Source organism: Ambystoma mexicanum, chromosome 8 (assembly GCF_040938575.1).
Source record: "Ambystoma mexicanum isolate Mex_15411 chromosome 8, UKY_AmexF1_1, whole genome shotgun sequence".
NCBI classification, from domain to species: Eukaryota; Metazoa; Chordata; class Amphibia; order Caudata; family Ambystomatidae; genus Ambystoma; species Ambystoma mexicanum.
Window position 1 is genome coordinate 420,565,501 of NC_090929.1, and position 17,778 is coordinate 420,583,278.

General features: G+C 45.8%; 1 protein-coding gene across 1 annotated transcript in view; it reads right to left on the reverse strand.

Annotated features, from left to right (window-relative positions):
- Nucleotides 1-706: 706 nt before the first annotated feature.
- The window catches only part of UBIAD1 (UbiA prenyltransferase domain containing 1), a 91,332-nt gene continuing 74,260 nt past the window's right edge, over nt 707-17,778 (reverse strand). The window contains exon 3 of the mRNA XM_069609937.1: nt 707-3,031. Coding sequence (XP_069466038.1) covers nt 2,538-3,031 — 494 coding nt within the window. The 3' untranslated portion in view covers nt 707-2,537. The remainder of the gene's footprint in view (nt 3,032-17,778) is intronic.

The window sequence follows — 17,778 nt, forward strand, 5'->3', positions numbered from 1 at the left end:
GTGCAGCACATTTCCTGCCCCCAACAATACAACCAAGTGCGTTACATTTCCTACCCCCCCTCCCCAAACACTGCATCCAAGTGCAACACATTTCCTACCCCCCCCCCCCCTATCAGCATAACCAATAGGAGTTGTAGACCAAATCATCTGGAGGACACAGGTTGCAGATTCCTGTTCTAGACTTAATTATTTCTTAAAATAAAGTGTTACTGTGGAAATGGGGTGCACGACCAGGAAGGAAGGTAACGTGACTTCAAAAGGGGACTCCCACAGGAATAATGAAAGGAAAAGAGGTTCACGGGAATGACAGTGATGTGCAGTGGTATGGGTGGAAGTGAGAGACATTTTGAAGATAAGACTGTAGTATGTATGCAAAAGGTCATTCTGATCAACTGTATATTGTGTCAACAATCTATGTTACAGCAACAATATTCTTTTGGCTGAAAATACATACCTTGCACATACACAAAGGGGAAAAAAACCACTGCTGGAACAATGGAGCGCATCAGGGTTACTGTGCTCCCAGCCACTGAAAGAACTCCGGGGTACAACTTGCCTCTTTCCAGTGACAAAGTTGTGCGATTCGGTTTGTGCCGGATAGAGCATTTTCAATACCAGTTAAGAGATGTATCAAAAAGAAAAAACACAAAGGGAAGCATCTGACTGATTCACCTGAGCAATCTTCATCATGAAAACAAAATCAGGATCGTGCTACAAGCTTATTTATTTTTTTATTCAGAAAACTAAACTCTAATATGGTTTTAAATTATTTCAAGTGCGTCATAAAGCATACAGAAAACTTGCATATAAAAAGTGAAATGTTAAATAGATTATTGTAGAAAAAATGTAATATACATATCATTTTGAAAGCACTAACAATATATATGTACATATGCACTCATTTTAAAAGTCAAAGATGAATAGGAAAAATATGCCCTACTTAAATGGTGAACCAAACAAACGAGCTGTCTCCACACCGTTGGGGGGTTTAACTAAGCTTTGCCGTTTCCCTTTACCAAAGCTCAGAGAAGTGTCACATTTCTACACCAATGTTATGTCACGATTATTCTGTGCCAATGACATATGACCAGATGCACTTACAATTCTGCACTGTGGTCACTTGAACCAACTGATCCACTGGTGGTGCAACATAAAAAGATAGCAGTGGGCCATCTCTAAACCCATAACGAATGCAAATTCCATGTTTATAATTTAATTTAGTCTTCTAGAGATGCTCCGTTTCAGAAAAAGGCGAGAGACTTTTCGGCCTGAGCATATTTGTTTGAAAAGGTCTTTTCCATGTACTGCGACCAACAGCAAACCCACCAAAACGAGACAATTCGAAATCTTTGGGTTTAACAAGACATACAAAAAACGTTCTGAAGGAATGGACAATGACAACATGAACCAGACTGCTGGAGAAGAAAATCAAAAATAAATAACATTCAAGAAGACAAAACGAGCCAGCCCACTTACTGGTTTTTAATCGTACCATGAGATTGCTACGTTTTCATCAAAAAGACAAATAGACCAGTTAGAAATAACCAACATCACGTGGACTATGGGATTGCTCCGCTTTTTGTCAGGCAAGCAGTAAGGCAAAGATTTCTACACGGAGTGCATCTTGTTTCTGCAAACACTCACATTATAGCGGCATGTCTTGTGTTACACAGGTACGGCTTTGGCAACGGCATCAGTATTCCAACAAAACCAATTCTTTTTCCTATCTAGATGTCTTCTTTGAGGTGTGACCCCTTGCCTCTTCTCCTTGCTTCACGCCACATCAAAGGTTAAATACAGACGAAATAGATTTCGACGTTGTGCGGATGATTCACTCCGGCACTTGAGGATAAAGAAATTAGGATATGAAATCCTTGCAGAACTTTATGAACGCATATGCCTCGTGTTTGACAAGCCCAAGATTTCGAAAGGGCATCAGAGATGGCACCACTGAAAACAGAAACAGTTTGTATACATCTCTGCATGCCTAAGTGCACAGTCCAATGAGGGGTTTTACCACAAGCCCTACCATGTGCGATTGACAATGGTCTCGATGAGATAACACACCCAGACTTGGAAAGAATGAACATCTCTACAACTTTAAAAAATAAAAAAAATAATCAAATAAAACACGTTAGCATCATTTGATCACCACTGTCACATATTCTTCATTCTCTTTTGGCATTCCTCGCATGACACATCATCAAAAGAGGCTGCAATTGCATAGGAGCTGGAGCGCATCCGATGTTGCCTGCAGCAGCCAGACTTTGCAAAACGGATGCGTTGTGGCGGGGTCTATAGATATGTATCCATAGAGCTCTGTTGCTTTCCACAAAACAGTAAAGAGGCCAATTCCACTCAGTTCATTGTGCAGGATGATGACAGTGGAACTCACAACTCTCACAATGTTCATGGTTATACAGGGTGTCCTATGCTCACAGTTCCCATCCGAAGAAAAAGAGCATGGTGTTCTATGCACTGCCGTTCACTGCCAAATATGATGTTTTAGAGGAGCACGGTTCCAGTTCATGCCAATTTCAAGGTGACAACCGTGGCAAACTGCCAGCTGGTGCGAGGATAATGGCGAAAACATAGAAAAGCCCCAACAGGAGGTTCAGCTTGGCAGTTCTTTGGGGGATTTTAGTAAAGGACCGGCTGCGGAACTGTCTCTCCAGAGAAAAGGCAATGGGGATGGTGAGCAAGGGCAGCGCCATGCTGATGGTATAGCGTGTGGCCAGGACACAGTAGATAAGATATGGCAGGAAAAGCAATGTGTTATATAGCACGTAAGACAATGTTGGGCCGATGAGAATAGCTAGTGTCACAATGCCAGCCTGCCTGTCAGACTCCATATCCCGGGTATTATTGCTGTGGAGAATAGCCTCGGTACTGAGAGCCAGCGGGACTGCATACAGAAGTGGCACTGTGGACAGATATCCTACTTGCACCGCATAGGCAAACATGACTGCCAGGGGCCCAAAGGTAATGAGTATGATCAGGTCTCCCAGAGCCACATACTTAAAGCCAATTCCTGTAAGACGGAGAGAAAGAAAGCAATAAGAAAACCGATTAATTTTTAATTTTTTTTTTTTAAAAAAAGGTAATTCCAACAACTCTAGAAAGCAAACACACTCCTGGAAGTAACCAAGCCATGTGAACCAGTTACAGGACGGGGCACATGCGCGAACCCACATCACACACTGACAAAATAGGTACCTGTTGTGTCTTGCTTTTTCTACTTCACCTGTGCTGTGCCTTGGAATGCCTGCCTCTGGAATTTTGAGTGAGTTCGAGTGTTCCCTGGGGGGTCAGTTGAAAGGGAGATGCCTGGATGGGGGGGTGCAGCTGGACATCTCTATAGGTCTTATACCTAACGGTACTTACCTGTGATCCTGTACTTGAACTTAGTTACCCCAGAATGACCCCCTTCCCTTCTGTGCCTTGATTGAAACACACATCTTTTCAGTACCTTTATCGGGAGAGGGACATAATCCATTCCCTTACATACAGAGAGGCCATTGCCCAAGTAACAGATGACATATTTGTATTGTTCAGGCAGTGACCTTTAGCATTCTTCAAAATATTAGTTTACAATATTTCATCACATTCTTTACATTCAAACAAGAAATACTCACCTACTGAATAGTCGTACCAATATTTCACTATTTAATCGCAAAGTCTTCGCAGTGAGAACTCATTAGCAGTTACCTTCTCTAGCTCCAGGACATTTTTGGATGTGTGGTTCGGCTACCTGACTATGGTTAGAATCATCTCCTTGTAATAAAATTCTATTTCTCACGAAAAGGTTTGCACATTCAGCAAACAGCAGAAAAAATAACGAATAAGCGTTGAACGTGAAGATTCTCTACACTTTATCAAAGGGAAGATAAGCTGCTCCTGCTAAGCTATCCGCAAAGTGAAAACAATCATATTAAAGAAAATCAAGATTCCCTGTGTAGGAGCTTAAAAGTACATTTCCAGTCTCATAAAACTGTAATTGTAAAACACGCTTTGAAATATTGAGGCAAATAACAGGCTTAAGCAAGGGTGTGGGACCTCTATTGAGGACAGACATGGGTCAAATACACTATCTTATGGAATTTCTTCACTTAGGAGGGTCTACAACCACGTTTTAGCTCACTGCACCCTTCACAGAGGAGGAGACATTTCCATTTGAATATCAGTCTTTGTCCCACCCACAAGGGCAGTCCAGCACAGAAATGCTGGGCTCAGTGTGCTTAGAGGCGCAGCTTCACCTCACTGATGAGGTTGCTGATGGTACTCATTCAGAGGAGAAGTGCCTGGCATTTCGATGCTGGGCTGCACCTAGTCAGCCACCAAGTGTTCTGCGATGCACAGCCGACAGAGTAAGACTATTGTGGAGAGGAGTGCAGCAACACTGAAGAGGGATGGGGAAGCCTACCACCTCCTCCCCCTCCTAGGAAATTCATGACGCGGAAGAAGGCCAGGAAACACTGCAATCACCTGTTCCATTTCAGACTGATTCCCAGTAGTCCCATGATTACCACCTCAGCCAACAATATCCCCTCAACCAAACCTACAGACCAGGTGCAGTACGATTTACCCCAGTGTGGATGATGAGCCACAGGCGATGATCAAAGACACCTCTATTGATAGCCAGGACGAAGCACCAATAAGCCATGTTGCTGATGTTGTTAGAGACCCCACAAAATAGCAGCTTTAGACATGAAGCACGTGTGCCATCCGCACTTCATGTATTAGAGTGTGTGTTTTGTGTCCTGAAGAACACAAGCGTACAGTCCTATAGTTAGTGGACCGATACATACTGTCATTGCTTTTATTATTTTTGCCAGTAGCCAAACGCAGCAACACAGAAAAACCGCAAGACAAGAGATCCTGAGAACAGCTTGCAGATGCTTATATGCAATTAACCATGTGGAACTGCGGGAGCAGCTATGCGACCTGACGGAATCAAGTGTGACTAATCTATGGAAATGTAGTATAGTATGGACACTCTAGAAACTGCATTATAAGGTTTCGGAAAAGTGCAGCAGGACACGGGCCCCTCAGCAAGAGACAAGCTGAAATTCAGGCTGCACAGAGAGCAAGACGTGTGTAACAGGACTTGCAGCCAAGGCCAAGAGATATGGATGACATTCCAATCCACAGACGACAAGGGAATCAGCTGCAGAAACAGCTATTAAATCCTCATAATTAAGAGCTGCACGACTCAAACTTGTGGTCTCCGAACACGTGATGCGGCTGAAGCAGACAATGGCTGCTGTTCCCATTGGTTTCCCCCACTCATAAAAGAGCCAATAGGGAGCCGGCAGGAGAACGCCAGCCTCCCACCAGAGATGTACCTCGCCTGAATCGCATCACCAGCACTTCTTCACCCAGTGACCTAGCCGCCAGTTCTACATCACCAGCAAGATGAGGGAAGCCATAGTAAATATGGTGTGCAGAATCGAATCGTACAGAATCCTGCAGAGGTAAGCCCTCTGGGGCTCCAACCTTATCTACTGAAGCCATAAAGAATAACTCGCGAAAATCCTTCTTGATGACATCCGCACTAATAATTATTCACAATGCACTTGTAGCGGCACATCCACACCCATACCCATACCTTTACTGGGTCATCCTTAGCAGCACTGGCCTTGTGGCAGCTGTAGCTCACAAATCTAAGTGGAGCGTAACTTGCCTAAACATGGTAGCCGCTCCTCCAGGCACCAGAGTGCCTGCCCGACTTCCCCGTTTGCCAGGGCTGCTGTTCCCATTGGTCTGCCCCACTTGTAAAAGAGCCAATAGGGAGCCGGCAGGCGGACGCCGGCCTCCCACCAAAGGCCCACATGCAAGGCCCTGTTTTTCCCCGTTTGCGACGGCGTGGAGTCGTAACAGCCACCTCCGAGTTAAGCCCGCTACCTGCTTCCTCCCGGACAGTCACCTCCAACTTGCCTGCAGTTGTTCTCTGGACCCCTTACCCATTATCTGGCAAGCCCCGCTGCAATCAAACAGGTGCTCTGTCCCGAGCACCAAGGGACGTTCCCTGCTGTCCCAGCTGACGCTCTCCCTGAAAAGGTCAGCTCCATGCCACCTCAAACAGCAGGATCCAACTCTATGTCTTTTGTGGACCAACTTCCCTACAATACATATTTGTCCTAAACTGCATGCAGTTTACTACCCTGCACTGCGGCTTTCACTGGAGGTTGTTTTATGGCATTACTGCCTCATGTATCCTACATCCCCTTGCATGCTGCTCCTAATCGACCACTGTGCATGATTTCTAAGTCGCACCAACTAGCATGATACCATATGTTGCACCGAGGCTACTATGATCCTCAACTGTATCACTGCTCTTAGCCCAACTCCTAGCACCTTTGATAGCCAGTCATTGCGAGTAGCACCATTGTTGCATCTAACCTAACATGGTTAGCCAGTTATTGCAAATAGCGCCATTGTTGCATCTTACCTAACATTGTTAGCCAACTATTGCAAGTAGTGCTATTGCTGCATTCAGCCTACCACTGCTAGCCATATACCGCGAGTAGCGCAATTGTTTACGCACAAAGCTGCACTCAGCCCACTGTGCTTTGTCTACTAGCCACTGCATTTTCAGCCTATTATTCCCTAAACACTGAATATTGCACTTAGCCCACCCTGACATGACTAATGGTTACAGCATCCCACTGTTTATGACTGCATTGCCTCAAGTCCTGCTTAGCACTAGTCCTATGTACTTGATTGCCTCTATTTTGCCTAGCATTAGCCAGCCATATTTGACGGATTTGCCTCAACTGCTGCCCAACATCAGCCCACTGTTTTTGACTGCATGGCATCTAGTCCTGTTGAACACCAACCCAATGTACGTGACTGCCTCTATATTAGTCTAGCGTCAGTCCATTGTATGGACTGCAATACCGTAGCTCCTGTCTAATATTAGCCTACATCGAATTGACTAGAACTACTCCTGCATCATTTAAGTAGCACCATTCCTAGAACATGTCGTCCATACTGCCCAGCTCCCCATGATCTACTACCCACTCACCTCCTCCCTGCACTTCTCAAAAGCACACCTAACCCACGTGAAACAATTGCCACATCAGCCCCCATCCCCGCACCTAGCCAACCACCACAATGCCCAAGTCACTTCCAGAAGCACAAGCCCTTACATACCCCATACCCCTGCATCTGAGAAATCTAAGGCTAGGTACCCGTTCTGCCCACATCTCAGCTACTCCCAAAAAGCACCTAGGAAAGCAACCTCACTACTCGCCTTCATCTGCCCCCACCCCCATGCCAAAAACCCCTAGGACCAGCGCCAATAAGAACAACATCTCCATGAAAATAAAATTAGGGAACAGCCCTACTACCCAAATCCAATGTGCACTCATCAATGCACGGTCCTTGCGAGCTCATGCCACAGAGATTCATGACCTTATCACGGACCTGGATCTAGATGCATTAGCCCTTACAGAGACCGGTCTACATGAAGCCTCCGGACTAGCCATCTGTCAAACCCTACCACCAGGCTACAAAATCTTCCGCCAAGATAGAACTTCAAACAAAGGAGGAGGTGTCGCCCTAATTCTCAAGGAAACCCTCAACTCCAGACAAATAAAAACTGCTAAGGCAGTCAACTTTGATGCTCTATCAGTAAAAATATCTTTCTCGCCAAATGACACCATAACATTGGTCTACTGCCCTCCAAGCCCTCCTCTCGACTTCAAAGCCAACATCACACACACCTCCTAGATGACAATCTTAAAACTAACACAAGAGCCATTCTCCTAGGAGACATAAATCTGGGCTTCAAAGACCCTAAAGACAAGAAAGGCAAAGCTCTCCTCAAAGCCCTCTTGGAACTAGGCTTCTCCCAACTAGTCAACAACCCGACCCACATCAAAGATCGCATACTGGACTAGATAGCGGATCACAATTGTGATGCTCACATCAGCTCCAACACTCCACGCCCCTGGACCGACCACCATCTACTGCATTTCCTTATACCCTCTAAAATTAGAGGTAAACTTAGCTAACCTGTGCCAGCCACTACGGAAAGGTAAAAAAAACGACTCACCAAGGACAGTTCTCCGTCGCCTTGAAACCTCAGCGCTAGTGCATCCTATATCAAACAACCCGACAGAACTAGTAGAGCTCTACAATGCCACACTTATGGAGGTAGTAGATGCTGTAGCCCCACAGGGGAAGAAAAAAAAAAGTGCTAATCACATACTACATGCAAACTCATGGTTCACTCAAGTACTACTAGACACACATACCTCCAAACGGGCAGCACTGACCACATGGCAAACAAGCCCCTCCGTGTCCACATGAGATACCTACTTGGCAGTTGCTAAACAATACAAAAAGGCTCTCTCTAAAGCCAAAGCGTCTGCCTGTAATGCTAGAAATGAGAAAGGTAACACCCAATCCAAAGAGTTGTTCGCCATTTATAATAAGACTATCCATCCCCACCCTTACTCAAACTACAGAGAAAAATGAAACATGGTGTAATACCATTCAACATGCCATGTTAGACAAAATTAAAACACTCCAGAAAAAAATCAAGACAATTCGACAACCTGCCTAAGGTCGCAACACCTAGTTCAAAGCCCTGTGCCACTATGCCAGCCTCAAGTGGCCCATGACACACCTAAACCCTTTGCCTTTAGGGAAGTAACAATACCTGAAGTCCTGCTGATCATGAAGCATATTAAACCATTGCTCTGCAAAGGTGACATCGGCCCAGCTAGTGTAGTTAAAGACTGTGCAGTAGCTCTGGCCCCCTTTGTCACTACCTTTATTAATGCCTCTTTCACCTCGAGTACCATCCCACCCTCCCTTAAGGAAGCCTGGGTTCGGCCGCTGCTCAAGAAACCTACCCTTGACCCCGACTCTCTTAACAACTACCGTCCAATCACCACCGTTACGTTTTTGATGAAAATTCTGGACAAGGCGGCGTATCTGCAGATCCAGTCATACTTGGAGGCATACAACATCCTCGGTAAAATACAATCTGGTTTCCGTCCTCATCACGGCACAGAGTCAGCCTTGCTCGATCTTAAGAATCAGATACTTGAATCCATGGACAAAGGCAAGTCCTCACTCCTACTCCTTGATCTCCCGGGTGCCTTTGACCTGGTGGACCACAAGATCCGGTGCAAACACTTTTTGGATACTGCACATTTTTCTCAGGAAGCAACCACACGGATTACTTCGTTCTAGGAGGGCCGAGCCATGAGGGTCTTTTCTGATTAGGCATCCGCCATTCCACCCCCCATTGGGTGTTGAGTCCCACAAGGATCCTGCACATACCCCACTCTCTATAATCTCTTCACTCTACCATTGTTCAGCGACCTAGAAAGTCTTTACCAACTATATGGACGACGCACAAATTGTTCTCCCGCTATCAGGTGAATGAGCAAGAACTCAACACCCTCCAGCAGACACATGCTCGCATCCAGGCCTGGAAGGCAGCTAATGGCCTATGTCCAAACAGGGAAAAAACAGAAATTCTTCTGGTAGGCCCCAAAGAGTTCCTGAAAAAATTAGAACAATATACAGCTCTTTCAGCATTGAGAACATTGTAATTACAGTCTCTGCTGCAGTAAAAACGTTGGGTGTATACTTGGGACTCCACATTATCAATGGAAAGACAAGTCAGCGGCATTTCATCTTCTGCTGCCCTCATGACAAAAATCATAAACGCAGTTAAACCTCACCTGTCACCTAAAAACTGCCTCAACATTACAAGAGCTACCATTGGTGCAAAGTTGGATTATTGTAACATCCCACTCCTAGGCACATCTGCCAATAACCAACAAATTGCAAACCACGCAAAACAATGCTCTCAGAGAAGCTCTAAGTATCCCCAGGAGAGAGCACATCTCTCAAGTCAGAAAAGATGCCCACTGCCTCCCGATCAAAGAGCGCATAATGTTCAAGGCCCTCACTATCACACACAGATGCCTCTCCCAGTCCGCCCATCAATCTTTGACTCCACGCTTTCCTTCTCCGCCCACATCTCTGAGGTCTCTAAAAAGTCAAATTTCCTACTGCACCTCCTCAGAGGTACTCTGCCTTTCATCTCCTTCCCCCCCGAAGCTCATGGTATCCCAAGCTCTGGTTCTCTCTAGGTTGGACTATTGTAACAGCCTCTTTCTAAATCTACCTGCCTCTACTCTCCACCCTCTGCAACTAATCCAGAACAGGACTGCAAGACTTGTTCTTGGCCTCAAGCCCTAGGATCGTATCTCTCCAGCTCTGAAATCCCTCCATTGGTTCCCAGTGGATGCAATGATTAAATTCAAAACCCTCTGCATGGTCCACAAGGCTTTCTGGGGCCTGGGTTCAAAATACCTTCAGCTATCCCTCCTCAAATTCCTCCCCTCTCGAGCTCTTCGCTCCTCTACCTCCAACTCCCTCAGGGTCAGTTGTTTTTCAAAGAAACGAGCTGGGGGTAGATCTCTAGTCTTCGGCTGGGGTCTCCCTCTGGAACAGCCTCCCTGCCACTCTAAAACTAGAACCATCTCTGGTTCCGGAAGCACTTCAAGACCTTCCTCTTTTCTTCTGCCTTCGCTCCCCCTCTCCCCTGCTGATCTGTTTTCTCTTGGCACCGTGCACTTGGCCACCCTCTGTCCTCCGGGCCCAAGTACCTGCTCACCCCACCACCCTCCCGCACTGCCTCCGGGCCACCCCTTGCATTGGGGTCTGTATCTGTACCCATACAGCCCCCCCCCTTTTCTTCCTGCACTTATCAGACCTACCCTGTCTGCTGCCTTAAACCTAGCACTTGAAAATTGCTGGCTGAACTACCACTGTATGTTTCCTTTATTATTTATTTATTGTTCTTTTTCTGTTTCTCCTCTGCTCCCCCCTTCCATGCACCCCCCGCCCTCCACCTCTCCCATGCACTTGCGCGTTCTCAATGTCACTGGGCCTAGTAAGATCGCTGTTTTGTTCACCCGTTCCCCACCCTTGCCTTGTCGCGTTCTGAAACACTTGTGTACGAGCGCGATAGAAATAAAATATCAATATCCTACCTAGGATATTGAAATAAAATATCAATATCCTACCTAGATAGCCCAACGCCCTCCTTCCCACGATACATGGAGGACTGAGTCCAGGGCAAGTTCAAACTGTGGTTTATTACAGGCAAAACCAACAGGGATCAGCACAGGAACAGAGAAAATCTATGCACAGTGCATAGAGTGCAAGTATTGACCCAGTCTAACGGCAAATGTGGGTGTGGAAGGGAGTATTGTGCAGTATTGTTTAGTAGTGTCCAGTATTGTCAAAATATGTCCCTTTTCTATGTTTAGAGCACATTCGGTTTTAGAGGTATAAAAGATTCTGGTGTATAACCTAGACTATTGACTCGAGATCTTGTATGACAAAAGATATGCAAATAAGGTATTCCTGTGGGTTGGCCGTTTTAGCTCAGGTCATAGATGACGCTATCCCCGTAAGGGCTAGCAAGGGAGCTGGCCTAGATTGCGTAAGGCGAGTCGACTGGTTTAAGTCTCCCGGAGTGAGACATTTCGCACGCTAGGCGATGCAGCGGTGCAGTTCGATCACAAGAGAATATTTGTATATTCCGCCTTGATTGCAGGAAGACAGGTGTGGGGTTTTTGTATGGTTTGGGAGTAACAGGCTGCTATGGTGTGCACGCAGTATTTGTCGATTGTCTTGACTAGAACTGGTGACATCAGCCTTAGGTTTGTACATAGGACACAGAACTTGAGACGGCAAGGAGCTAGCAATGGAAACGTGGCATTGGCAGACGAGGTGAACCAGGGGCGGTGCGCGGAAGGCGCATGCACAAGATTGTGGGTGTACCCGAGGATGCAACGTGAAGGAGGGGCGGTGCGCGGATCACGCCTGCTAAGTTGAGGAGCAGGAGAAGCTCTTAGAAACTGAAAGTATCGTCACAATATTGTGCCTTTCTCCCTTAAAAGCGGACTGTTGAAACCCTTGACTTGAGTTCAGATAAAGGTGCTGGGGGGGCAGGGTGGGACATGCCCATTCAGCACTTGTGTAAGACATTATCACCTTATCGAGAGAACATTAGCATAGAGTGGTCCAAATGTACCGAGGTGACGTTAACTAAACCATGGCCACCTTGTGGAAGTTTCTCCAAAGATGTGCAGCAAGGTATCCTGTCACTGCATCGACAACCAAAGCATCGACAGCCATACCATCTAAAAAAATAAATTAAAAAAAATTTAAAAAAATAAAAAGAATGCTTTTTTCACATTCTTAGATGGTAAGGGGTTTAGTTTCATATAAATGGCTTTTAAAAAAGGTTAAAGGAAAAAAATAAAAAAGGGGGGGGGGGAAAATCGCCCACCATTAAAAAAATATTTTTTATGCATTATATTTTTTTTTTTATTTTTTTTTAGAGATGGTATGGCATTAGATGCTTTGGCTGTCGATGGAATGACTATAAGCCGTGCAGCAATCACTACTGGCACACATACAGGGTGCCTAGAAGGGGAAGAAGCTGACCAAGCGCATGGCTATATTCAAGCTGTGGTGCATGTTTTAGGGGGGCGAGGGGGATGCTGTGAGGTGTCAGTGGATGCTATGCCAGCAGGAGGTGAAGGACCCATGTACTCATCCCTCCGCACCTCCCCATGTTCCTCCAAGAATAGCTTCCAATGACAGATGATTAGCAGGGAATGCACCCGATGCGAGAATTAAGGGCAGCAGAAGGGTACTCAAATCCAACCTATAAGCCACAACCATATACTAAAGAGAAGGCGAAAGGCGCAGAGCAGCCAATCATTGATCCAAAGCGCGAATGAGGGGCTCGAGGGCATAGCCACGAACAAGTGGATAGGAGGACAGATACTCCTGAAATTGCAAGGGAAGATGAATGGAGAGGCAGAAGGGGAGGGACTAAGGAAATGGAGGGCCTGAGGAGAAGCAGCAAGACAATAGACTGGGCAGAAATAATTGACCATGAGGCGAGGAGGGAAAAGGACAGGGAAGAGAGATTGACGCAGGAGGACAGGGAAAGAAGGAGAGAAGAGAAATTGGAAAGGCAGGATAGGGAACAAAGGAAGGAGCAGGAGAAGGAGCACATGGCGAGGGAACAGGAAGAAAGGATCGAGAGAGATCTTAAGGAAAGGAAGAGAGCAGAAAGAGGGAGAAAAGGGAAAGGGAGCTGGAAAAGATTGAAAGACGAAGAGAGGCAGCAGAGCAGGAAAAACACAAGTTAGCTGAGTGGGAGAAGAGGAAGTTGGAGCTGGATAGACTAGCAAGGGAAAGAGCGTGCAGGTAGATGGACGAGCGTGCAATAAGGGCGCTAAAAACACAGGTAGTCCCAAACAGGGGCGGTGACAGACCCGAGGAGGACAGATGAACAGAACCAGACAGCACAAGCTCACGAAGCAGGAGCACTATAAGCAGAGAAATAAGCAGAGAAGGAGCAGGCCTTGGAACCTGGGCAGGAGGAAGCAGAAATGACTTGAGGGACATAGACCTCAGCATGAAACCTCACACACACATGACAACGGGGAGGCCGAGTTTTGCAGACGACCTCTGTAGTAATATGGTCACAGGTTCCGAAACCAAGGACAAGTACAGTGGGGACAAGAGGGTGGGGGGGGGGGGGGGGGGAGCAGTTCCAATCCCAATCAACAGGGACAGGATTAGACAAACGGGCGTCATGGGAGTTTAGGATGCATACAGGTGGAGAAGGAGGAGGCAGCCCGAATGAGCACACACAACTGACAACCGACTTCAACACCCAGCAGGACACCACTACATATATTGATAGGCTTAGAGACCTCCCAGGACCAAGGAAAGGGGAGACAGCAATGGCCTGTTCAAGGGGACAGTTGACAAGAAGGTAAGATGACAGCAGGAGAGTACCTATACTAGAAACAATAGAGGTATGTGCAGGCATTGAGGGGAAAAAAAGAAAGGATGCATGAGGAGGAGGTAAGCTATACACAGATGCCCTCATTAGAGAGAGGAGGGGTGCAACCTCAGTAAGCACTATGGAAGCATACAAACAAGGAGAATGTGAAGTGTAGATTGCCATCATTGAGTGCAGGGGCTGGGGAAATGGATCTAAGAGATGGAGAAAATGACAGCTGGCCATAGGCTAGCAGTGGGAGACGTAAAGGGGCTCTTAATATCAATCTAAGGAAATGCAGCTGATGATGTATGGAAAAGAGGGTGGGGTTTTCAGGGGCGACGACACAAAACACAGCACAACGGTTCGTCATTTGCAAACTGCAGGGCAGCAGAATGGCAAGCATTGAGGACACAATACCCAGACACGTCAGACATTGGGGCGATGCCATGAACACTCAAGGATTCTCTAGGGCTCGGGAAGTGGTTCCTTTCACAGACAATATCTCACTGTCTATTGGAGATCACAATCTATCACTGCCTTTGCTTTACTTCCCTATTGGGAATATCGGGTCATTTGGAAAATGTTAGAACAACCCCGCCAAGGCTGGGATCCCTGGTGATAAAATATTTACTGTATGCGGATATTGTATTATGTGATCTAACTGCTATAAACCTCCAAAGAGCTTTGGCTGCAGTTGAAGAGTTTTTTGAAAGTTTGGACTTGTCATTAAACACATTGAAATCAAAAAGGTATTGGTGTTAAAGGGTGGTGGAAGAAAATGTAAAATGACTCCCTGAAAACTAAAAACTGGTAGCCTTGAGGCGGTCACTAAGTTTATGCATCTAGGCTCGCCTGTTTATGAGAACTTGGATGGGCCTGAGCTTGTGGCGGACCTCAAGGCAAATTTCTTGGGAGCACTTGTTAAGTTATGCCTATTTGCCGCTAAATTCGGGAGCTTTTCGATTCTCCCGTTTTAAAAAAAAGAATTTAAAAAATGTTTTTTAAAAAAATGTATAAACAGCAAATGATCCCGAAATTGATATACGGAGCTCAAACTAGGAGTAGACGAATGGATTGGTTTAAATTAGAAGGCTGAATCTGGTGAGAGCTCCTCCGCTTACCGCAGTCAGTCCTGTTAGTGGGGATACTTTATGAACTAGGAGAGCTGCCCATCCAAGCTATGATTGACTGAGGGAAGCTACAGTTCCCAAATATGTTGTACCCACAGGCTGCGTCAATTTATGAGTGTTTGAACTCCATATGGAATAAAAGCGGATGTAAGATTTCGGTAGGCTGGGCCTCTGGTTGTGCAAAGATATTAGAAGAAATAGGTATATCCCTAGAAGTACTGGGATCCCCACCAAAATTGGATAAGACAAAATTGTTTAGACATTTGTGGGCCAAACTAAGATAATCCTTAGTCCAATTTAAATGTTTTGGTGATCACTTTGTCTGGACATCTAAAAGTTTTAATACGCCTGCTCCATACCTGAAAAAGAATCCTTCAAGGCACTTTAGGTTTCAGATTTTAAGACTCAGGTTAAACCTAGTGCGAATGCAAGAAATTGTGGGCTGGCGAAATAACATTCCACGGGAGCAGAAACTGTCATCATTGTCACACACACATATAGAGACTCTGAAGCATCTGTGTGTGCAGTGCCCGAGCCTGTGGACTTTGCGTACCCAAACTTTATCCTTGAAGTTTATGCCTACAGAACTTTGGAGAAGAATTTTAAATTGTAATCAGCCGAATTGGTCCATTCGTATTTTAGAGTTTTTAGAGGCCTGTGCAGCGGATTTCTAGTTTATGATCTTAAGGTTGATAGACTGTTTATTAATTATGTCTCGTTATGATTCTATTCTACTTTTCTTTTTAATGAGGTCAACCTGTGATGAATTTTTCTATTATGTCAGTGTTTTGTGCTTTGTGTTAAAAGTACATTTTGTACTATAAGACACAATAAATAAGTTTACTCTCGACAGACACCTGTAAACATTCTGGGACGAGACATTATGAGCAGACTGAACATAACCATCTCATTCACAGACAAGGGAATAGTGTGTTGCACACTAGGAATACACATGCTTAATGTAAGACAGATTGTCCAAGCTTATTGTGGACACAAGGGTCAGCGGAGGGTGCCAGTGGACCCAGAGATGTTCCAGAATGGAATTGACATTGCATGGAAGATGTGGCGGGTTCCAAACGAGTATCTATTCAGATCAGAGCTACCCATGGACGAGCTCAAGGAACAATACCGTCAATAGAAATGGAGGCAGTAGTCGCAAGAGAGGATTGGATTGCAGTACATGGGATGGATGACACAAGACGAGCATGGAGAGCAGTGATGGCAGTGGCAGAGGAAAGCAGGTTGACCACAGTGACGGATGAGGAGCTTTTCAGGGAATAAAGGCTAGAGATAGAGATGGTGTTCGAAATGAGTGTGATCTATTGGTTACAAATACACTACAGGGAAGTACCGGAGAATGGCAATGGTGCTGGGGGTGCCACCCCCATTCTGGGAGGAGGATATAGCCAAGGTACCCAGCACCCTATGGACTACAAGTCTCTATGACGTGGGTTGCATAAAGAGCATAGGGGGAGTAAAGGTCAAGCTAAAGCCTGGAGCAATTTACCAAGAGTAAATCAGTATCCCCTAACAAAAGAGGGGGATGGGGGCATTTATGAGACAATCATAGCCCCGATTGAGAGAGGCATCCTTGTACCATCAAAATCCCCATGTAACACTGCGGTGTACCCAGTGGGCAAAGGGAGGGTCGTGGTGTTTTATAAAGGATTTAAGGCCTCTTAACCATATTGTAAAAGCAGAATATCCTTTAGTTGCAAATCCAGTGACAATTTTGTGCAGCATTCTGGCGGAAGCTGCCTACTTCACGGTCATGGATTTGAAGAACACATTCTTCTCAGTGTCATTACACCCACAAGACTTGACCAGCTTCATGTACGGAAACCAGAAGTTGTTTGCTACAGGAGTACTGCGAGTCACCATTTATCTTTAACAGAGTGATACAGATGTGCCTGCGCAACACACAGATGGAGAGCACAGTTTTCAACATGTAGATGACATTTTGATCTGCAGGATGACAGAGCACTCAGTACACATGCTGACTGTTAACTGAAAAGGGGTACAAGGTGGACAAGGCCAAGTTGAAGTACTGCCAGAAGGAGGTACTATAACATTGAGCAAACAACATCCTAAAATGCCCCACAGATGACCCCAGAGAAAGCAGAGACACTAAGCAAGACACCCAAGCCCACAACAGTGAATGAAGTGCAACAGTTCTCAGGGTTCTGCAACTACTGCAGAGCATGGGTCTTTGACTACAGCCATACACAAGGCCACTGTTGGGTGCACTGAAAGAAGCACATAAGGGAACAAAGACACTGACCTGGACCACAGAAATGACTGAGGCCTTTGAGGAACTGAAGGAAGACATACGCATAGCACCAGTGCTAGGGATCCCAGACTACAAAAAGGAATTTTTCCTGTTTTCTCACACTGACGATGTAGTAATGAAGGCAGTACTGACACACAAGACAAGCATGGGCCATAAGCAAATAGCTTATTACAGCTGACAACTTGACCCAGTGATGAGAGGACACTATCAGTGAGAACAAGCTTTGGCAGCTGCCGTATTCGCAGTGGAGGAGTCAGCAGCGATAACCATGGGGTGCACCACCACTCTTTTCGTGGAGCACACCCTCTTTTCAATACTGCAGAAGCCAAAGAGCACTTTGACCACACAGCACATCAGGATAGGAGGTGATACTATCCAATGTAGGCCTGAAAATAGTGAGATGCAGAGTTGTCAACCCAGCCACAATCCTAGCAGACATTCTACAGGTAGGATACTACGCACATGACTACAGAAAACAGAGATATTCAGTGGCACTCGCAAGGTAGAGG